The sequence below is a fragment of the Watersipora subatra genome, chromosome 3 (assembly GCF_963576615.1).
Source record: "Watersipora subatra chromosome 3, tzWatSuba1.1, whole genome shotgun sequence".
NCBI lineage: Eukaryota > Metazoa > Bryozoa > Gymnolaemata > Cheilostomatida > Watersiporidae > Watersipora > Watersipora subatra.
This window is the reverse complement of record NC_088710.1, coordinates 6,598,280-6,623,148: the sequence shown is the minus strand read 5'-3', so window position 1 is coordinate 6,623,148 and position 24,869 is coordinate 6,598,280. Positions and strand designations below refer to the sequence as shown.

Below are 24,869 nucleotides of genomic sequence, written 5' to 3'. Positions count from 1 at the left end.
TATATATGCAAATGTTTAATATTAATAAATACAACAACAAAAATGTTCAAGTTGATTCTTTGTCGTTTGTCTGCTTGTCTATCTGCCTGCTGTCATCATTCTGTTTTAGTATGTCCAGCTATTGCTATTAAAATCTGGGAATTTAAATTTTGCATTTTGACAAACTTGAACTTACAGGGATATCAACCACAAGTTTCTAATCTAGCTATACGAAGAGTAGTGATCAGAGATTTTATTATATACCATTTAGCTATTTGCTAAATGACGTTTTATTTGAAACTTTACGAATTCTATTAACTCTCTGAAACAAAATTATTTTTTGTGTTTTCTTGAACTTCTATTTTCGGTATTTCACAACGTTCGATTACGGTAAAGGCAAATTCTTTTTACAAGGACAATTGTATTGTCTCTGTAGGAAGGGCCTCAACATTCTCTTTTTGCTTGTTCAGAAAAAGACAGTATACTATCTCGTTTTTCATGTGTACTAGTATCGAGAGTTGCCCGAATCAACGTATTCACAGTTTTGATAGATAACTTCCGGTGGAACAGTAACTTTTTTATACACACAGCACAGACACTTGTATGCAAGAATAGTTATTATTAATTCAACATATTTAAGATGTTTATTTTGTTTTTTCAGTTCATGAAAAACATAGCATGACAAAACAATACCATAATTTTAATTCGATGCAAGCATAACAAAACAATAACACCATGTTAATTCAATGCAACAATTGCGGATTGACAACAGTTTTTGTTTTTTGTCGGATTTATGAACAAACCAAGAGTTTTGGGCTTGCGCCTTCTTTTGAGCAGGCAATGTACAGCTGGCCATGGCTTAAACAGGGTGACAATAAGTCGGTTCCAGCTGCTCTTTTTTTCACCGTCGCCTATCCAAACACTCGAAGTACCTGTGGAAGTGCAAGTTCTGTAGTAGCAAGTTACAGTACTCGTAGCTGGAAAAAAATAAAGGTAACCCAGCTGTGGAAGGAAATGAACATGTGTAATATCACCAACAGTGGCAAATGCAACGCTTTTAAGTAGTGGAGATGTAGCAATTCATAGACAATAGAACATTAAATCATTAGTACTTACCTTTTTGAAGTTGTAAATTTATAAGGTAGTTTTCAAAGCAAAAACAATTGTCGCGGTAGCCGAAAAAGACAAATCTTCATGTGACCTTCTGTTGGCTTCATAGAGTAAATCGAAAAAAGAAAATATTGCTCTATAAGATGGACTAACAAACACACACGTGTGCACGCACACACAAATATGCATACAGGCTGTTTGTCGTTTATATCGTAGATATATAAGTTATGTGCAGTAATATTTTGTTTAATTTTTCACCAAGCTGTGCATTTTTAGGTGAGTTGGTAAATCTAAAATAATAATCTGCAAGCCGTCATTTAAATAAACCGATAGAGAAATACAAAAGATGGTAGAATAGTAAGCTCTATCTTGATCTGTTAAATAAATAGACACAATTTAATCATTGGTAATAAATATAAGATTTTCAGCTACTTAAGCCACTTATATGATTTTTGTTATTTGGGATCTTTACAAACTAGAATTACTTATAAAACCTGCATACTTTAAAGATGGTATGCAGGCTGTCATCTTGTTTCATAACTTTTGAAGGAGCAGTTGTAAATGAGAGCATGCACTGCTACATGATATCAGTATTTCAAGCGCTGACACATTTACCTGAGTTCATGAATGCTTCTAGTTGTGAGTATATTTACATGTGTACTGACCAGTTTTAACTTGATGCTTGCATGGTTATAGTTTGCACTTTTATGGTAAAAAAATACATTTAATCAAAAGCAAAGGAGGGGAGACAATGAGAATTATTGGAATGTCCTTTTTTGGCAAGCAACTTCTGTATTATTGGTTTTTTTCTAAGAATTAACAAGTAAGAGAAGAGAAGGAGAACTATCATAGCATCTACATGTATATCTGAGGAAACTCTAACATTCTCTGTATGCTTTGTAAGCGTCGTTAAATAAGAAAAAAGAAAAAATTACATTTCAATGTTTTTTTATGTCCAAGAGCAACTCCGTATTATCGGTATGGTATGGAAGCATTGAAGAAAGAAAAATATAGCCATTTTCCATAAAGTCTATCATAAATTAGAAGCCAGCCATAGCTAATTAACCTGCCTTACAGTGTCAAAACCTTTTTTACAACAGAATGGTGCACTGAGTAGCAACCGTTTAATTATTCTAATGTTTACCTGCTGCTGCCATGGCAGCCAGTTTTTGCTTATTGGTTTGCATGTTACTTTACTAGAACATTTTACTACTGGTACCCACTCTACTTCTCCACCGTTAGTCATTTTACTACTGGTACCCCCTCTACTTCTCCACCGTTAGTCATTATACTACTGGTACCCTCTCTACTTCTCCACCGTTAGTCATTTTACTACTGGTAACCCCTCTACTTCTCCACCGTTAGTCATTATACTACTGGTACCCTCTCTACTTCTCCACCGTTAGTCATTTTACTACTGGTAACCCCTCTACTTCTCCACCGTTAGTCATTGAAGAAGTAAAGCAGGGGTGGGCAAAGTTTTTCTCAAAGAGCCAAATTTTAAAGTTGCAAGATTTTTGGGAGCCGCATAATATGTGTGTCAGTATAACATTTCATAATAATATTACAAGTTTGGTAGTGGTTGTAATAAAATTTATCTATTAGAATACTTTTACATAGCATTGAATAATGTTGAAGTGAGCCTAAAGAGCTTTGTATAACAGTACAACATTTCATGAAGAACTACATTATAACATTTCATTCTAATATTACCAGTTTGGTAGTGGTTGTAATAAAATTTATTCATTAGAATACTTTTACAATAGCATTGAATAACGTTGAAGTGAGCCTAAAGTGCTTGGTATGACAATATAACATTTCATGAAGAGCTACATTATAACATTTCATACTGATAATACAAGTTTGGTAGTGGTATTGTAATTAAATTTATTTAATAAAATACTTTTACAATAACATTGAATAATGTTGAAGTGAGCCTAAAGAGCTTTGTATAACTTAAAAATTAGTGAGATGCATAGAATTGTTTATGGCTGCTCATTATCTCTAAGTAGTCTGGCTCTCTACTGCGGCATGCTATTCTTAGGAGCTGACACAAGTGATCTTGGGTCAAAGTGGATCTCAACTTGCTCTTGATATTATTCATGTATGAAAATGCTGATTCACATATATATGTGGCAGCAAACACAGTGTACAACCATCTTCCTAGTTGAGCAAGCTGTGGATAGTCAGCCTTTGTTGAAGCTTTTAAGTAGAACCCCTCTTCAATTTTATCTATATCGGTACTTTTGAGGTTACACAACTCCAGTTGCAGAGATGAGACACTAACACTTTCCACTGGCAACTGAGTAACCCTCTCCATTAGGCTTTGCCTTCTGAGGTGCTTTTAAGAGTTGTATAATATGTTTCAAAGATTGAAACTGACTAAATCAATTGCTAAACTCTTGTTGCAGCTTTTCTATAAAGTGTGCGTACTTAGCTGTACAAGACGCCATCTCTTCATTGTCATCTAAAAAGGCTTTTAAAGTAAGATCGTGAAGAATATCATCTTGCACATCCACCAAAACAACTCCAACTTATGGAAGAAGACTTGAACAGCTGGTAGTGTATTAATGATAGTCTTGTTCTTCCCTCGAAGCTTGAGGTTCAAATCATTCAAATAGCCACAGATGTCAACAAGGAAGTCAAAGTCACTCATATCTTTAGAAGAGCTCATCATCTCTTGAAACTTTCTTGCAATCAGGCTTGTGCATGTTTTTAGAAATGAGGATAGCTCCTCACGAATACTCCACAACCTTGACAGAGCATTTCCCTTACTTAGCAATCTAATGTTATTCTGTGTTAGTAAATCTTCACAAGCGGCATCGGTTTCTTTGAGAAACTTCCTTAAGTTTTTGTGTTTGAGAGCTGATTGACTTTTGAGGAAGTTGATCATCTTCATAGCATTACACATTAGTTGTTGAAGGAGATTATTTAGTTTTCCACATAAAGCAGTTTGGTGGATGATGCAATGGAATGTTAGGATTGATGGCATATCTTTCTTCAATCTAGCTATGAACCCTTGATCTCTTCCAACCATGGCTGGTCTGCCATCTGTTGTTACAGATATGCATTTGTAGAGAGTCTTTTAACGATTGCATCATTAGTAGTCTGACCGGTGGTTTCTCCTTCTAATCCAACCAAAGTAAGAAGCTCCTCCTTCATTTCTTCACCATCAAAGAATCTGCAACACAGGGTATATGACTAAATCAGAATACTATGTTTTATAAAGAAACATGCTTCATAAAGAAGCATGTAGTATAAATGTGTGGGTTTGTCACTTTGAAACAAATATCATAAAATAGGTGCAACACTTTCTACTTGGAGTTGTGTTCTCTCTTTACTGTCTTAAAATGCACCTGTATGACTTTAGCTTGCAACCACATGGTAAAAATGATTACCAGTTGTTAGTGTACACACAGTAGCCTACATACCTTACAAAAACTGCTAATTGAGCTACATCCATTATATCAGTAGATTCATCAATGGCGATTGAAAAGTACATAATCTGCCTGGTCTATATAGGTTAGCAATATCATTCTGAGATGATCTTTAATGCTTTCAGCTTTACTAGTGGTAGTTTTCCTAGAAAGTAGTATTGCCTTGACTTTACCAATCCCATCACGCTTATCTGAAAGAAGTGTTTCCATAGCCTCAACCATGCATTATTTTACAATCTCAGCCTGAGAATAGGGAAGCATTGCTTTTGCGAGAATCTTAATTGAGGCTGGTAGAAAAGCTTTTGTAGCGCGTTTGTAGCTGTGAAACAAACTAGCACATTTTCTGAAGAAGTTAGTGATTGATGAAGTTTATCTTTTGATGTCTAGCTAAAGATCCTAGTGGGAATGTTGCAGTAAACTCTCTGTGCTTGGTCGCGTGATGTCGTTTGATGTTCGTCTTCTTGTTAGCAGAGATCGTTTCCTGGCACAATAGACATTGCGTTTTGCCATGCCTGAAAATGAAGGCATATTCCAGGGTCAACTCATCTTGGGATTCTCTTGTAGGTTTGTTTCTATTTTGTTTACTTTTTGAGGCTTCCATTGTAACTTTGGGAATGGCTCATTTTGTTGAAGATGCCATTGCTACCATCATTGCATTAATGGGCTCAACTGCAAATGACATTTTTAACTAAGGCACAGCATAATATATAAGCCAGCATTATGAAATCATGATGAGATGACTTCCTGATGAACCTTTCTGGAGCATTTTAATTTTGTCCTCATTAGGTCAGCAATGAACGTTATTACATCTAAGAAGCTACATGTACATGATGTCATGGATTATGACTCATGATGCATGTGTAAGCTATATATATAACGCAGTAATAGTGCACTTTTAGAGAAGCTAATATGTCACAATGCATGTATTTTTGTACAATATATTACAGTACTAAAAAGTTCCCTTTCATACAGCCCATGACCAGAGTGATAAGGGAAAAAAGAAAGGGTACTGCTGGTTGTTGAAAAAATAGTGACAAAAGGTCAGAATTCTACAATAATAGAATACTTAGGTTCAACTAAGATGTTGGACAACTAAGATGTTGTCCAACTTCTATGTTGTAGGCTTCGCCTACAACATTTCATGAAGAACTACATTATAACATTTCATTCTAATAATACCAGTTTGGTAGTGGTTGTAATAAAATTTATTCATTAGAATACTTTTACAATAGCATTGAATAACATTGAAGTGAGCCTAAAGTGCTTGGTGCTTGGCGGTGGCAATGTTGTAGGCTTCGCCTACAACATTTACTAAAGAATTCTCTGAATCAGATTAGTTGTTGTAATTATGTTGAGTAGCGTATTGTTGAACATTAGCATTTGATGTTGATGGTGCTGTGAAGACCTTCTATTTCTCGTCCTCCGTAATAATTTGGAGACACGTAGAGGACCAGTGCAACGACATGGTGTTCTGGGAGGCTGTATGTCCATGGTAGTTGTCAAATTGTTTTGAAATGAAAATCAAAAGGTAAATTATGCAAAAGAAAAGGTTGTATAAAATTCAGACCTAATCTACTACTATCTCAAACCTATGTTCTACAACCACAAAATAAATATTAATTCAAGCTTTAGGCCTAACCTACTGTACGTAATTTAACTAACAACAGCAATAATGAAAGATGTTTATTATATCTCTGAAATGCAATATTAAAAGTGAAATGACAAACTGCCATGTAATACACACAGTTTGAAAGTTGCGTTGAAAAGTTAAAAGTTGGTTGTGTTGAATGTAGAATGGTTTGTACATCGATATGTAACAGAAAGCAAGCATTAGAATTAACGTGTCTGGAAGTTTTCTGCAAACTGGAGTGAAATAAAGAAATATTCTTGTCGCAAAGGGACATTGGAGTTTTGCCCTAGCTTTTGGATAAGGCATAAAGAAATCAGGCTAATGTTCTAGATAATTCAATGAAACCTTTGGTAATTGGACAAAAAACATAGGCTGATAAACCGTGTACCACATTTTCATACCTGTAAATCGGTCTATGCCTCAAACGGTCTACGTTAATTAAAGAAACCTTCGGCAAATAGACAATGCAATCATTACATACTTCGATGTTATAAATTCTAATGATTATTATTATAATTAAATATTATAATAGTTTTTATAAAATCAAATAATTAATTTGAATAATAAAATTGGCAAAAGAGAAACAATCAAGTTTCAGTACTTCTAAGTTAATTACAGAAACCTTTGGCAATTGAACAATTCCATAGACTGGTGAAATTTGCACGTTTTGCTTGTGAAATTCGGACGACTTAATAGTTATACTATCTGTCGCACAGCTTTCTTGGCGTTTTGTTGGCCGGTCTTAATTTTGATTAAAAAAGGTTTCTCAAGTTTTTATTTGGATTTTTGGTCGAATTATTCTGTCTATTTATGTATTATATGATCAGATGGGTAGATTAGAATTTTGTGGTAACCTTTCAAAGACTTGGTAACATATTTAAATAGGTTTATACGTATTTGTTTTGTAGTATTATTATACTTGAACGACTCTACACAAAAATGGTTAAATTTGTTGAAGAAACTTTGGTACACGGGTTTGGTAACACCGTTACCAGATAACTTTTCGGGAGTTGTATGCACATATGAATTTATCATAACTCTCCCCAACCAATCGCTTCACTCGTGTTTGGTCTTGGGATAAGGATATTTTTATATACATTAAAAGAACTGGACTTTTCACAGAGTTGAAAGAGCCGCAACAAAATGTGCAAACAGCCGCATGCGGCTCTAGAGCCGCACTTTGCCCAGCCCTAGAGTAGAGGGTGTTCATAGTTAGCCCGTTATTAGTTGATGACCAACAAAGGTCATTGCTGTTTCAAAAATTTAATAATACTGTGTAGGTTTTGTAATGCGTTGCTTTTTGTAAATTATATTTGATGGTGATACTCATTCAACTACTAAATCTAGATTCATTTTTCTTGTCAGCATAGTGTGATATAAAAGCTGTGAGAATTAGTAAGTTTAAAAAGAACTGCTAAAAGCTGCAAGAACTTACAGTAAAACTTGTAACATACTTTTGCTCAGATATTTGCTCTATCAGAAGCATAAAAATTCTTAGAAGGGATCGATTTGGTATTCTGAGGTTTCACTTTACTTTAAATGTCTAAACATACAATCTATTTTATGTTAAATGCTTCAAAAATCTAGTTATTTTCAATAATTGTTGAGAAAATAAACAAAAAGAAATCTTGCTTGTTTTGGGCATAAAAAGCGATAGCGATCTGCTTAGCAGTAGTGGATTTACTCTTTGGTTGTGGTGAATTGCGTGCAATACCCTAGTACATGTAAGTATAAACAGCTAAGGGCACTCTATAAAAACCTCAATTCCAAGTTTGAATTTTAAGGCCTTCAGTTTATTCTGCAATAAAACTCTAGTTTCAGCTTTGGAGTGTTAACTATTAATATTTCCGTGAACAAAAGAAACTTCATTTAGAGTTTATGACTTGTGTAACCGCTTTAAAGAGGGTAAAATATTTCAACAATGTATATCGCTTAGAGTATAGTTGACGATTACATCAAACACTAGATATACAAAAAAACTAGCTTACTAGACTTGATATTTTTTTACAGGTGTTCGACCTGCTGCCACCTGCCTAGCTTGCTGTTTACGAACTCTTGCACGGAAGTCACTAAATCATACAGTGATCAGTTCAAATGAATTTTGGAACAGCAAAGGTAAATTGTAGAACATGTTAAATGCGTTGATTTACTCACATGAAGCTAGCTACAATAACATTTCTGTTACTACTGTTGATCATATGTACATGTAAATTAAATAATGGATTATTGCAAATTACACCATGAAATATAAAAGAATTGAAAAACCAGTGATTTTCTTTGTACTTCCTGTTAAGCTTAACATTATAAAAATGTATATAAATATATATGTATGTATATATACATAAACAAAATTGTTTCCTCAACCCGGATACCCCGTATGGGTGGTAAATTCTGCTCTAACTCGGGTCTCCTACCAGAGACCTGGAAGTTTGAGCACTCACCTCAAGATCTTAGCTGTTCCCAATAGCGCACTTTTCCGCAACTCACCTGAGTTGATTGCTGTTGGTATTTGGGCAAGCCACATTTTATGCGCCGGTGTTATTGCGCCCAGTGCCCCAATGACTACTGGGATTACAGTTGTTCTTACATTCCAGCATTTTTCAATCTCTTTTCCAAGAGGGAGATATTTCTCTACCTTTTCTTTTTCTTTGCTTGCTATATTGTAGTCATTGGGTACTGCTATATCTATTATAGTAGCCCTCTTGTTCTCCTTGTCTACCACCACTATATCTGGTTGGTTTGCTAGGACATGCTTGTCAGTTTGGATGTAGAAGTCCCAGAGGATCTTAGCCCGGTCATTTTCATTGACCTTACCAGGAGCTTCCCACCAGTGTTGTGGTTTATTAAGGCCATACTCATCACATAGACTTCTATACACAACACCTGTGACATGATTATGCCGCTCAGTGTATGCGTTCCCTGCTAGCTGCTTGCATCCACTGATGATGTGTTGGATGGTCTCAGGTGCATCTTTGCACAGTCTGCATCTAGGATCGTCTCTAGTGTGATAGATTTTCGTTTGGAGTTGCCTTGTTGGGAGCACTTGCTCCTGGGCTGCCATGATTAGCGACTCTGTATTGGCCGTTAGGTTTCCTTTGTTCAGCCACATATATGTCTGGTGAAGATCGCCAACGTTAGATATTTGTTGGTGGGAAGCACCATGAGGAGGTTTCGTGTGCCAGTCAATTTCCTCATCACCAGGGTGTAGGTCCGTTGTAAGAGCAGCCGATTTATGTTCAGCTAGCAACTTATCTCAAATGGCCATGGAGGCTGCATATGCTTTGATGTTTTGCTCTTTCTTTTTCAATGTCTGCTGTACACTTTTGAGTCCCCTATCGCCATCTTTCCTGTCAAGATACAATCTAGCAGTATCAGATTTTGGGTGAAGTGCTCCATGCATGGTCAGCAGTTTACGAGTTGCTATATCTGTTTCTTTAATGGCTTCCTCAGTCCACTTTATTATGCCTGCTGGATATCTTATTACTGGCAGTGCGTAGGTATTTATTGCCATGACTTGGGTCTTGGCATTGAACTGGCTTCGTAAGAACTGCCGAAGGGTTTTCTTGTTTTCGGTAATGGCTTTGTGACGTACCTTGGCTTCGTGGTTGATGTTGCTTTGCATAATCTCCAAGTATTTGTACCTTTCTTCTATATTTTTGATGGTACCATTTGGCATTCTTAGGCCATCTGTGAGCATAGAATGGCCTTTCTAAAGAATTAGCCTTCCACATTTCTCAATACCGAAGGTCATTCCGATGTCCTTGCTGTATACCTGAGTGAGGTATATTAGCGAATCAATGTCCCTTTCTTTGTTAGCGTACAGCTTGATTTCATCCATGTAGAAGAGGTGGTTTATCTTGGTGCCACTCTTAAACTTGTACCCATATTGAGTCTCCTCCAGCATATTGTTTAGAGGGTTTAGGCATATGCAGAAAAGCCGCGGTGATAAGGAGTCACCTTGATAAATACCTCGCCTAATTTTTACACTCGCCAGCTTTTTGCCATTAGCCTCCAGTTCCGTCTTCCATTTGGTCATTGACATCCTGATGAATGCCACAAGAGCAGGGTGAACATTGTACATACTGAGACACTAAAGTATCCAACTATGGGGAATTTTGTCATAGGCCTTTTGTAGTCAATCCAAGCCATGGCAAGATTGGTTTGCCTTCTCCTGCTGTCTTGACAGACCGTCCGATACACCAGTAACTGATGTTTGGCTCTTCGGGTGTTGCACCCAATTCCTTTTTGAGCACTGGTCATATAGTGACTCGTGTGCTCTTCCAGTTTGTCTGCAACTATTCCTGAGAGCAGTTTCCAAGTCGTGGTCAAGCATGCTATTGGTTGATAGTTTTTAGGAATCGGCCCCTGCTTTGGATCTTTTATCAGAAGTACAGTTCATCCTTTGGTCAGCCATTTTGGATGGTCACCTTGTTCTTCTAGGCATTCCATCTGCTTAGCCATTCTAGTGTGAAGTGATGTCAATTTTTTTAACCAGAAGGCTTGAATCATGTCATGGTTAGGTGCTGCCCAGTTCTTCATACGCTGCACTCTGCACTTGATGTCCTCTTTCCTGATGATGAGTTCATGCTGAGCCACAGTGTGTTCATGGTTCTCTTTAAGCCTCTTCAGCCAATTTGCAGTGATGTTATGAGTAGTCTCTTTCTCCCGGATGTCCTTCCAGAACTTTGAAGTGTTAAATCGGGGAGGCTCAGACATTGGCCTCTGCAGTTCAGCTTTGAACTGGGAATACACTCTAGATGGATTATTGAGGAACAGTTTGTTCATTCTCTTGTTATCCCGCTCTTTGGTGTACCGCTGCAGTCATGCCAAGAGTGCTACTAGCTGCTGTTTGGCAGATTTTAGAGCTTCTATTGTGGCTTCCCTTTTTGGACGCTCCAAACTGTGGTTAGATATTTCACTGAGCCTACTAACTTTCTTGCGCAAGTCCTTGATCTTATTTTGTAGCCTCAGCTGCCAAGATGGAATGGCTCGAAACATTGTTGGCAGTGGCCTAATATCCATCTCCTCCAAGATGACGGTTGCTGTACTGTAGATTAAGGCATTAGTCTCACTGATTGATCCAGTTGAGATCGACTTCAGTGCCAAGTTAATGTCTTCTAACAGCTTCTTAAGTATGGCCTGGCTAACTCTTTGTAGTGGTACCCTGCTTCCATAATCATTAGCAGCTGACATCTTGTTGATTATATTTTTCGCAAGCTCTCTCACCTCGGTCAAGGTCCAAGTGCATCTCTTCTTCAACCCGTGAGTCAACATGCGTGACAGTGTGTGTTGTTATGGACTCCTCTTTGGTTGAGGTTACTTGGGTGAACTGATCCCTAATTTTATCTACCTCAAGTTCTGATATGAACTTGAAGTAGATGAAATTAGGGATCAGCGCTTGATTATGTAATTCCTCTGAGCTACAAGTTGCTAAGCAGTTAGTGGCAATTCAAGGCGCATGTTTATCCACAGTTGACGCATCCTTCCCATGTAGCCCCACTTTTGAGATTCACTCTTAAAGTAGCACTGCATGAGGTCCGTGTTGTCAGTCCGAGTCCATTTCATTCGTTTTGAGCCAGTAGCCCAATTTTCACTGGTCCTGGTCCTGGTTTTCACTTGTCCTGGTTCAGCTACAGGCAGCACAGACCTTGTTTGACCGGGCGACGTCCGAGCCGGCATGGCTTTGGTTATTGCACTCATCATAGAGGTTGTAGACGTTATACAAGCCAGGGTCTTGTCTAAGGACAACCAGAAAAGTGCAGTTGTTGGGGTTTGAACGGAGGACCTAATGATCACGGTCCCAACACCTTACCATCTGCGCCATCTGTCCTGTATATATATATATATATATATATATATATATATCTATATATATAGATATATATTTATATAAATACATATATATATATATATATAATTGTTTCTTCACCCCGGATACAGTGAAAGAGGAGGAGCAAAGCATCAAAGCATATGCAGCCTCCATGGCCATTTCAGATAAGTTGCTAGCTGAATTTCAATCGGCTGCTCTTACAACGGACCTACCCCCTGAAGATGAGGAAATTGACTGGCACACGAAACCTCTTCATGGTGCTTACCACCAACAAATATCTAAGGTTGGCGATCTTCACCAGACATATATGTGGCTAAACAAAGGAAACCTAACGGCCAATACAGAGTCGCTAATCATGGCAGCCCAGGAGCAAGTGCTCCCAACAAGGCAACTCCAAACAAAAATCTATCACACTAGAGACGATCTTAGATGCAGACTGTGCAAAGATGCACCTGAGACCATCCAACACATCATCAGTGGATGAAAGCAACTAGCAGGAAACGCATACACTGAGCGGCATAATCGTGTTGCAGGTGTTGTGTATAGAAGTCTATTTGATGAGTATGGCTTTAATAAACCACAACACTGGTGGGAAGCTCCTGGTAAGGGCAATGAAAATGATCGGGCTAAGATCCTTTGGGATTTTTACATCCGAACTGACAAACATGTCCTAGCAAAACAACCAGATATAGTGGTGGTAGACAAGGAGAACAAGATGGCTACTATAATAGAAATAGCAGTACTCAATGACTACAATATAGCCAGCAAAGAAAAAGAAAAGGTAGAGAAATATTTTCCTCTTGGAGAAGAGATTGAAAAATGCTGAAATTTAAGAACAACTGTAATCTCAGTAGTAATTGGGGCACTGGGCGCAATAACACCGGCACATAAAATGTGGCTTGCCCAAATACCAACAGCAATCAACTCAGGTGAGTTGCAGAAAAGTGCGCTATTGGGAACAGCTAAGATCTTGAGGCGAGTGCTCAAACTTCCAGGTCTCTGGTAGGAGACCCGAGTTAGAGCAGAATTTACCACCCATACGGGGTATCCAGGGTGAGGAGACAATTTTTTATACATGTTTATATGTATATATATAGCTAAAGTCTATTTGTGTTCTTACCTATCCTGAGTTTGGAATTCTCATTGTGGCAGAACATATACTTTAAATTAACTAAAGCCTGTTCATGATCCTGCAGTTTCTGAAAGTATAATTCATATAATTTCAGAATATATATTTCAAGTTGCCTAAAGCTCAATCGTGTTTGTTTGTAGATTCATGGAACGACGCAAATTTGAGAAGTCTAGAAAGGGGAAGGGAAAATGATGCCTCTGCATTTCTGATGTCAGTTATTGAAGAATGTGCCAACAATATGTACGTCATTTTGTTACATACCGTCAAACAATTTTTAAAATTAAAATTTTATCTTCCGTTGTTTTAAGCAGAAATTTATGTTTATAAAAGCAGGTTAATTATGAAACATGACTTCTTAAGACAATTTTACAGCAAACCATCAGCCAATGTAGTATTTTTCAGTCATGCGCACATTTTGCAGAAAATCCTTAGTTTGCGTGCAAAAAACAAGATGGCCAACAAATTATGCATATATATGCATAAAATATATATTTTATCATATAATATATTATTTATCATTTGAATTGTGTTAAATAAAAAGAAAGAAAAATATGATGTACGCTATACCATAAATGCACTATTTATACATGGCATTATATATAGGACAGATGGCACAGTTGGTAACGTATCTGGATGGTGATCATAAGGTTCTCGATTCGAATATCAGCAACCGCAACTTTATGGAGATCCTTAAAGGTTGAATTGCAACAAAATTTACATTACAATTATTTGACATCAAAATATTCACCATGTTTTTCACTGTTGTGTTGTAGGTGCAAAATGTGTGGGAATGTGATTACAGGCTCTTAAAAGCTAAGAAACGAACAGTTAATCGCAGCAACAGACCGCCATAGTTTGGTTTCGCTTTCCAAAATGGCTCAAATGGGACGCAGTTGTTACAGGATGGTTTCTGTTAAAATTTTCATGCAACCTTATTCGTCGAAATATTTTTAAAAATATACTTTACGCATTCAATAAAACTTGTCTGTTGTTCTTACGCGTCTATTTTATCGTCCTTGTACTGCTGTCACTTTTAGCAGCGATATCTTATAACCTACCATAAAATTTCATTTAGTTTTTTAACCTTACCTCAAAGGAGTACATATCATTGTCTGATAAACAAGACGAGCCTGTTGGTCACCTATGATAATCGAAAAGTGCTGCAAAAATTATTTTCGAAGTATTGGGTCACATGATCAGATTACGACTTGACGATTTGATCAAGCCGAAACAAAACTGTAAAGTAGCGAGCATCTATATTTGATATGGGGTCTTCAGGAAAACCCGAAGTGTTTGTCATAAACTAGTGCTACAATACGTTTTATATTAAGCTTTTTATTGGCCTTTCAATTCCTTGAGAACATCACGTGACGAGACAATAATCAAACTGTAATTACTACGTCAGAGAAATAAATGGATTCCGATCAATGGTGGCTTTTCGTGTTTGAGCTTTTAAGAACTTGTAATCAAATTTCTACGTATTTGGCACCTACAGCACAACAGAGTGAGACATGGTGAATCTTTTGATACCAGATAACTGTAATGTGAATTTTGTTGCAAGTCAACTTTTAAACAAGACCCTTGCCTATATAACGTCTGCAACCTTCAGAATGAACGCAATAACAGAAACCGTGTCAGCTCAGACCTTGCCATGTCAAACAAGGTCTGCGCTGCCTTTAGCTGGGCCAGGACAAGGCAATGAAAAATGGCTTACAGGTTCAAAACGGGTAAAGTGAACATGGACTAATAACATTGACCTCATGCAGTGCTATTTTTCGAGTCAATTTTGAAAGTGAGGCTACATGGGAAAGATGTGTCAACTGCAGATAAACATGTGCCCTGGATTTTCACTAACCGCTAAACAAGTTGTAGCTCTAAGGAGTAAGATAATCAAGCGGCACCTCTTATCAGAACATGAGGTAGATAACATTGAGCAACAGTTCGCACAAGTAACCTCGACCAATGAGGAGGAGTGCATATCAATACACACAATCACACATACACAATCCTGTGTTAACTCATGAGTTAAAGAAGACATGCACTTTGACCTTGACTCAAGGGTGAAAGAGCTTGCGAAAAAAAATTATCAACAAGATGCCAGCTGCCAATGATTATGAAAGCAGAGCACTTTAATGAAGATTTAGCAAGGCCAAACCTAAAAAAGCTGTTAGAAGATATTATCTTGGCACTGAAGTCGATCTCAATCGCATCGAACAGTCAGACTAATGACCTAATCTTCAGTAATAACAGCAACCGTCGTCTTAGAGGAGATGAGTATTAAGCCACTTTCAAAATGGCTTCAAGCAATTTTGTCTTGGCAGATTAGGCTACAAAATAGTATTAGGGACATGAACAAATAAGTTAATTGGCTCAATGAAAGATCAAACCACAGTTTGAAGCGTCCAAAAAAGGAAAGCCAAAATTGAAACTTTAGAATCTGCCAAACAGCAGCTAGTAGCAATCTTGGCACAACTGAAGCGGTACACTAAAAAGCGGGATAACAAAAGAATGAACAAACTGTTCACCAATAATTCATTGAGAGTGTATTCCAAGTTCAAAAGTGAACTATGGAGGCCAATGCCAGATCCTTCCAAAGCAAGCACTTCAAAGTTTTTGAAGGACATCTGGGAAAAAGAAGCTACTTATAACCCCCCTTCAAAATGGCTGAAGAGGCTTAAACAGAGCTACGAAAACACTGTGGCTAAACAAGGACTCACCATCAGCGCTGTGGACAACAAGTGCGGAGTGCAGCGTATGAAGATCTAGGCAGCACCTGGTCATGACATAATTTAAGCCTTCTGATTGAAGAAGCTGACATCACTTCACACTAGAATAGCAAAACAGATAGAATGCCTAATAGAAAAACGCGAAAATCCGGAAGGGCTGAACAAAGGACAAACTGAGTTTGTGATGAAAGACCCAAAGCAAGGGCCGATTCCCAAAAACTATCGACCAATAAACTGCTTACCCACTACCTGGAAACTGTTTTCAGGAATATGTTGCAAACTGCTTGCAGACAAACTCGAAGACCACATGAGTCTCTATATGACTGGTTCTCTAAAAGGAAATGGACGCGAACCCTTGAGGAGCCAAACATCAGTTGCTGGTGGATCAGACGGTCTGTCAAGACAGCATGAAAAGTCATATCAACATTGACATGGCTTGCATTGACTAAAAGAGGCTTTTGACTCAATTCTCTATAGTTGGGTATTTGAGTGCCTAAGGTTATACAATGTTCATGCTGCTCTTGTGGCGCTCATCAAGATTTCAATGACCAAAATGAAGACGGAACTGGAGTCTAAGGGCGAAAAGCTGGCGAGTGTCCAAATTAAGAGAGACATCCATCAAGGTGACTCCTTATCACCTCTGCTCTTCTGTATATGCCTAAACCCTCTAAGCAAAATGCTGAAATAGACTCAATATTGGTACGAGTTTAAGAGTGGCATCCAGAAAAACCACCTCTACTATATTGATGACATCAGGCTGAACGTTAACAAACAAAGAGACATTGATTTGCTAATAGGCCTTATTTAGGTATACAGCAAAGACATCGGAAATACCTTTCGTATTGAGATGTGTGAAAGGCTATTTCTCACGAAAGAACATTCTGTGCTCCCAGTTGGCCTAAAATGCAAAATGGTACTATCAAAGATATAGAAGAAGGGTACAAGTACTTGGGGATTATGCAAAGCAACATCATCCATAAAACTGAAGTATGTCACAAAACCATAACCGAATACAAGAAATGCGTTCGGCAGGTCCTAAAAAGCTAGCTCAATGCCAGGAATCACGTCATGGCAATAAATACCTATGCACTGGCAGGAATGAGATACCCAACAGGCATAATAAATCGGACTGAAGAAAACACCAAGGAAACAGATATAGCAACTCGCAACCTGCTGACCATGCATGGAGCACTCTATCAAAAGTCTGATATTACTAGATTGTCTCTCACAAGGAAAAATAAAGATAGGGGGATTTCAAAGAGTACAGCAGATAGTAAAGGAGGAAGAAAAAAGCATTAAGCCTTTGCAGCCTCCATGGCCACTTCAGATAAGTTGCTAGCTGAATTTTAATCCGCTGCTCTGACAATGGAGCTTCGCAGTGACAGTGGTAGACCAGGAGAACAAACGGGCTACTATAATATTTGTAGATATAGCAATACCCAATGACAAAGATATAGCAAACAAATAAAACGTTGAGAAATATCTTTCTCTAGGAAGAGAAATTGGAAAGTTCTGTGATGTAAAAACAACAATAATTCCAGTAGTCCTTGGGGCACTGGGCGCAATAACCCCTGCACATAAAATGTGGTTTGCCCAGATACCGACAGCAATCAACTCAAGTGAGTTGCAGAACAGTACGCTATTGAAAACAGCTAAGATATTGAAGCAAGGGCTCAAACCCCCAGGTCTTTGGTAGGAGATCAAAGTTAGAGCAGAAATGATCACCCAGATAGGTTTACCGGGGTGAGAGACAAATTTTTTTATATTTAAAAAATATATATATATATTAATCTATATATATAAATATGTATATATATTAATATATATATATATAAATATACATCATAAATTATCTGTTCCATGAACATTTACCTTGTTAGGATTTTACGTTATACGAACAGTAAATTACGTGTACCTGTAAACTGCCTAATCCGTTCTAAGATCCTTCGAAAATCTTTCCTTTGGTTATACAAAAAGGAAAAACCAGATTTAGATTTTGTGGCTGTACCCTAACTGCAGTACAACTGGTTTGCCTAACAACTTCTCTTCTTTTTCTTATAAAGTTTTTTAGACATTATTGTGGTTATGTTACAACAAATTGATGGAGAGCACAGATCTTTGATATTCATTTACGTGCACAACGATTTACCTATTTTCCTCTAAACAGCAAAGTATATTTTGCAAAGTAACACTAATAGAAAATATTTTATATGCACCCAATAAAGTAAAACAATAAACATATTTGCTATATAAAGAGAGATAATACCTGTGCGCTGTTTATCAGTAAAAAAGATAATTTCAAATTATACTCCAACTCGTGACATTCACATTGGTGGACAAATTGGTGTCTGTAAAACCTGCATAAATTAATTGCCTTAACCCTCTGAACCCTAACCGTTTTTGTCAACGAATGTCAGTAGTTCTGTGCAATTTGTCCAACGATCCAAGGTTTTTGAACTTTTATTAAATAAAGCAAAATGTGCTCATAATACAATGAGATTTGGTAAAACACTAACAAAAAAAGTCTTGTAACCAGCAGCAAGTGTTATCAAACAAAATAACAAAACTAAGCTAAAATTATAACAGTTTGTATGATTTCAAAAACTCGTAACAACATTCACAGTAGTATCAAGCACATGTTCGTCATCAGTTCAGGAGTCAAAATGTACTAGAACATTTATGTTAGTATCAAAACATTCTTCATTTGAATCCCAATCATTTCTGACCTAACAGCGAATTACCTTAAAATCGATTTTTATTGTGATACCATTCTAATAAACTGTGTTAATATAACAAAGGAAGTAAATAAAACACTTGAAAACTGTTACAAATGGAGAAGAGATTTTTGGTCTTGCATCCTGTGCAAGAATTAATTTGATTGGTTTACGCAGTTACTTAGAATCAGCTTTTGTAAACAGTGCCATCTGGATGCCAGCATTTCACTTTATCCAGACTATGCTTTTATGAAGATTGTCTCAGAAGGCAAGCCGCCTTATTATGTTTGTCAAGAGTTGCGAATTCACTTTATAGGACTTGACCCAAATCTTTAGTGCAAGTCTAACTATGCTATTTATCAGATGTCAGTGTAGCAATAGAAGTATTCTTTATTCTCATAAACCAAAACCTTAATACATAAATAGTAAAATTCTAAATAAAGCAAAGCAACAATGAGTAATAAAAGATAAGTAATAAAGTATATCTTACGCCAACAGCTGTATCTGCCCTTAAGCTCTGTCTTGTACGTCTACAAGAAGTCACAGTCAAAAGAGGATGAACTACTATAAATGTTATTTTTATAGGCATATGATTAGCCTGAAGGTAGACGTATAAGTGTTAAGGGTTGTGTCTTTATATTACTGTGGTTGTTCATTGAGGGAGCACAAGAGCGCTGTCCCGGCGGGGCGGATGTTGTAGTTGCACAATGTTGCTTCTGTTGTGTACGTCAGGGAAATTTACCAGATTGATGTGATGACATATTCAGTTATTTTGTCAGTGTCCGGGTGTCAGCTGGGAGAAGAGTGGGTTTCAGCTTCTCTTGGTGGTTGATTCTTCTAAGTTTAGAGTTCTTAATTAGCTTGTTGCTGTATTTGAATTATTGGACTTTGGATGCCTTCAGGGGTCTTGTTGTTGGTGTGGCTTGCTATCTGTATGTCCCGTTGTGTGTATTGTGTGTACAACTTCTGGGCTTAATCCTTTTTTGGCGGTGTTTTTATATTTTCAAGCAACAGCATAATGTATGTAAATCCAGTAATCTGTTCCTTTCCATGTCGGTATCGAGTTTTAGTGAAATGTCAATATAACATTTCTCCCATTGTTGAAGAACGATATGTCCTCATATTGGTGTCGGCGTTCTGTGGTCGAATTGATGCTGGCGTAAGGGCAAAAGAGAATATAAAAGAGCAAATAATAAAAAAGCCAATAAAGATAGTGGTTGAGTAGTAGTAATCTGAAAACTATGTACCAGTATTAATAAAAGTTAAGCACTATTAATAAAATCTGAAACCATAAATTAAAATTTAGAACCATAATAAGAAAAGTTTTTTGATTATCCCAGAGCAGTAAGAATATATGGAATAACTAGCAAAAGGATATGGTTACTATTTTGTCATGTAGTAGTGTCAATTGTCATTTCGGAATCGCGTGTTACTGTCCTGTTGTTTGTATCGCGTCTCCCTTGGCGAAGTAAACGAGTCCTCTCGTTTATGTATGTCTGGATGCCGGTATGTATGGGGAGTAGACGGCGGGCTGTAGTGGTTAGTCTAACGGTCAAGTCCGGAAGCTAAATCTTGAAATAGAAACTTCATATAACATGACAGTAAAAACTGGCGTGCCTCTGAAATTCTAAAATCACAAAAGTACATGTTACAGCATGCATGACTGAGCTGTGTGTAAGGCATTTTCATTCTCCATTATCAGAGCTACCTACAAAAAGAAAGAAAAATAGCTCAAGCATTTGTGTTTATCACTAACCTGTCCTATCCTAAAAAATAAGAAAGCCTTAAAGGTAGTTAAAAGTTTTCAAAGTGAGTTTGTTTTATGGTATGTGCCGTGTCTATTAACAATAGCATCTATCCTAAGAATTCAAAAGCCAAGTTTATAATCTCATGCAGTGAGGCACGCCACCATTTCCTACAGTGGCTTCAACTAATTCCTATCTCAAGATTAAGCTATCAAGGGCATGCTTCATTTTTATAGCTGGTTCGCCACTTAGCTTGGGTTGTCAAAAATCATTACGACACTCTGTACCTGTCAAGGGAATGTTAATGTTAGAATGTGGTGAACAATATGTCAAGTTATTAGTGATTAATGGTCAATCTCTAGTAGCAGCAGAGCATGAATGTAACAAAACTTTTCATGTCTCAAGTATTCATAGCCATTAAGTAGTCATGAGCTAAGTGAATGCTGCAAAGTAAGAAGCTCAATTTTTATAGAAACCAAGTTGTCAATAACATGTTAGCTTTATACAAGGTAATTAATTTTATTTTGCACTCCATTTCTAGTGGTTTTCAATAAAGTTGTGAATCTGTATTTTTTCTTAGCTAGCGTGAGTCGAGCATAATTAGCTGCTTTAATACGAAATAGTCACCTGCGTATTCTTATCCATAAGATAGAAAATATTGGATTCTGAACAATTAGTTAAATATGCTTTCCAGAATTATCGCTATCATTGGTTGTGCTGAAATATTCTTATCTATAAGAGGTCATAATGCCATAGCCTGTCTTTATCTTACTTCAGCTAGCGTGGGCCTGCAAACATTGCTACCCCATAACAAAGATAATAAAACAGTGTCCGCCCAGTAAATAAAATAAAAAACCATGCTATGTTCCGTGAAGCGGTTGTCTTGATGCACATTAGGAGTCTTTATACATAAATGTGCAAATCTTCTTTTTTCCCTAGCAACTGGCAAATTCAAAATACATAGCCTACATATTATAAAGGCTGATAAATTTTCAGCATGGGAGAAAGGATATGTTGGCAATGCTTCGGCTTGTTCATAATAATTTCAATAGCACAGTCGTGAGAAGATTTTGAGAATTTGAAAATTTTGTATAATTATGACGAACTAGCGCTTCATCTCACGCAAAAAAATCTGACCTCAGATTTTAGTTATTTTGTAATAATTACACTAGAAATTCCACTTTCATACAGCCCACAACCAAAGTAATAATGGAAACAAAGGGTACTGTTGGTTGTTGAAAAAGTAGTTCTCAGCAGGAATTGACAGAGTATAATGTAAATGAGACTTGTTTGATATGATATAAAATAAATTTGAGGGAGCACGAGTCTAAAAAGGTGACGACGTAATGTTCTGGGAGGTTGTATGTCCAAGGTAGTTGTCAAGTAGTTTTGAAATAAAATTCAGAAAATCAATTATGTAAAACAAAAGGTTGTATAAAAATCAGACCTAAGCTACTACTATCTCAAACTTATGTTTTACAATAATAAAATAAATATTAATTCAAGCTGTAGACCTAAACTACTGCAGGTCATTTAATTAACGACAGCAATAATGAAATATGTTTATTATATCTCTTATTATATTAAAATGCAATATTAAAAGTAAAATGGCAAGCTGCCGTGTAATATACAATTTGAAAGTTGGTTGTTGGTTAAAATAAATATTAATTCAAGCTGTAGACCTAAACTACTGTAAGTAATTAAACTAACAACAGCAATAATAAAATATGTTTATTATATCTCTGAAATGCAATATTAAAAGTAAAATATATTGTAATATACAGTTTGAAAGTTGGTTGTGTTGAATGTAGAACGGTTTTGACAGCGATATGTAACAGAAACAAATATTAATAAAATGAATATTTAACTATCTCAAACTTATATTATACAATAATAAAATAAATATTAATTCCAGCTGTAGACCTAACCTACTGTACGTAATTTAACTAACAGCAACAATAAAGAAATATGTTTATTATATCTCTGAAATGCAATATTAAAAGATAAACGGCAAGCTGATGTGCAATATACAGTTTGAAAGTTGGTTGTGTTGTGAATGTAGAATGGTTTTGACAGCGATATGTAACAGAAAGCAAGCGTTGGCAGTTACACGTCTGGAAGTTTTATGCAAACTGGAGTGAAATAAAAATATATTCTTGTCATAAAAGGGCGTTGTAGTAACGCCTTATCTTGTAGATAAGATGTAAAGAAATCTGGCTGATGTTCTAGATAATTTGAAAAACCTTCGGTAATTTGACAAAAACGTAGGCTGATAAACTGTGTACCACATTTAGCCAATACTACAATTGTAGAGCCAATAAAAAACTAAGGCAAAATTTTGTTTTCATTTCAAAACGTCATAGCTAACAATATCAAGAAGAATATCCAAACTTATAATTAAATATTGAAATCTCATAAGAATCGTTAGAAAAAAATATCACCGTCATTTCCTTTACTGAAATGAAACGATTTCAGTACTCCTACGCTAATTACAGAAACCTTCAACAATGCTATAGATGGGTGAAATGTGCACGTTATTTTTTCGTGAAATGCACACAACTTTATCGTTCTATTCTCTGTCGCTCGGCGTTTCAATTTCAGGTCTTAACTTTTATTAAACCAAGCTTTTCAAGCGTTTTGTGGCGATTTTTGTCTAATCTAATCTAATTGTGTATAATCTGATCAGATGAGTTAGTTTTAGGAATTTGCGGTAACGTTTCAAAGGCTTGGGAACAAATTTAAATAGGTTTATAAGCGTTTTGTATCATTATTATTTTTAAACGACTTTACTGAAAAATAATTAAATTTGTTAATAGGGTTTTGTTGCAAGGGTTTGGTGATGGCCGTAAACGGATAATTTTTTGGGAGCTGTGTGCACATGTGCATTTATCATAAATCTCTCAATCAATCGCTTCGCTTTTGTTTGGTCGTGGGATTAGACCGTAGTTTACTCTATTATATTGTAATTAATAGATAGCTTTGGTGATGTACTATAATAGGTATCTGAACTGGAAAGTTTACTAATTAGTGAATTAGATCGTGACTCAAAAGTACCTATGTGAATGCGCTATGACTAAAGGATGTAGATTACTTAGTCACTAACATCTCAGCTAACATAGACTTTTAATTAGTCCCACAATAGATATTTTAATTATCCACCTGTCCAGTAGAATATAGTAACCAAATAAATATTTTAGACAACAGCTAAGCAACAAAATATGAATATAGATTTTGATGTTAGACAGATATAGATGTTATATTTACCAGTAGAAGCCATTAAAGGCTGAAATGAAAGGGGAATTCATTAATAAAAGTAGACTAAAGCTTAGCATGCGAAAAGTTGGAATTGAAACCGCATCTTCACCAAAAATGTTATAGGTTAGCAGTAGTTTGATTCAGTATCCTATTTGAATTATGTCAAGAGTTAAGTACAGTCTGTATACTATATTAATGTCTTTCTGAATGTATGTATGTACTTGATTCTAGGGTATTTATGGCAGTATACTCGACTTCATATACCAAGATAGCGTAAATTATATGTAGTTGTAACCGGTGTAATGTTACGCCTTATACGTATCTTAAGCTCAGTATATCTACAGTCACTATTAGTTAAGATTCTATCTAGATCAGGTAAGCGCTTTTCTTGTGGGCAAAACAGTTGGAAAGGGTACAAGTGTATGCTTTCCCTGCGAACGAAACAGTCAGAAAGATAAGTCTATGTAGTGCCTTAGTGGAATGTACGTGTGTAAAATTATGTTAGTGTATCTGCACTTTCTCTGCGAACGAAACAGTTGGAAAGGTAGGCAGTATGGTAATTAATAGTGCTCGGCTGTAAGTGTAATTTTCCTGCAAGCGAAACAGTCGGAAATGTTATGCACTATGGCAAATGTGAAGTGAAGCGTGCAGCTATGAAATTGTTATGTGTAATTTCCCTGCAAACGAAACAGTCGGAAATTATGAATTTATTAAAGTCCTCTCCTAGGCAAGGTTAAATCTGTCCACAGATGTACTTAGAATCCTCGTATCTTCCAGCCTATAGTTAGTATGTAGTAGATGTTCAATCCCAATATAGGCTACAAGTTGGCGCTGTGAAAGTATAACGAAAGGATTATGCGTTAGGGGAATACACACTTAGCTATGCGAAAGGTTGGTGACCGAAGAGGTATCTCCACCAAATATTTTATGTGTGGTATTTTAAGGAATTTACTCACTTGAACACCACACTAACATCAGTGATTAGTAGCTACCCTGTCTCACTTTATCCAGACTATGCTTTTATGATTAATGTCTCAGAAGGCAAGCTGCCTTATTAAGGTTGTCAAGAGTTGCGATGTCAATTTATAGGACTTGACCCAAATCTTCAGTGCAAGTCTAACTACGTATGCTATCTATCAGATGTCAGTGTAGCAATAGAAGTACTCTTTATTTTCATAAACCAAAACCTTAATACATAAATAGTAAAATTCTAAATAAAGCAAAGCAACAATGAGTAATAAAAGCTAAGTAATAAAGTATATCTTATGCCAACAGCTGTATCTGCCCTTAAGCTCTGTCTTGTACGTTTAC

At 36.5% G+C, this 24,869-nt stretch overlaps 1 protein-coding gene across 1 annotated transcript; it reads right to left on the bottom strand.

Moving 5' to 3' along the window:
• Window positions 1-3,568: 3,568 nt before the first annotated feature.
• LOC137390289 (protein FAM200A-like) lies at window positions 3,569-4,126 on the bottom strand. Its single transcript, XM_068076624.1, has one exon. It carries the CDS (start codon window positions 4,124-4,126, stop codon window positions 3,569-3,571), a length of 558 nt encoding a protein of 185 aa, XP_067932725.1.
• Window positions 4,127-24,869: the final 20,743 nt, after the last annotated feature.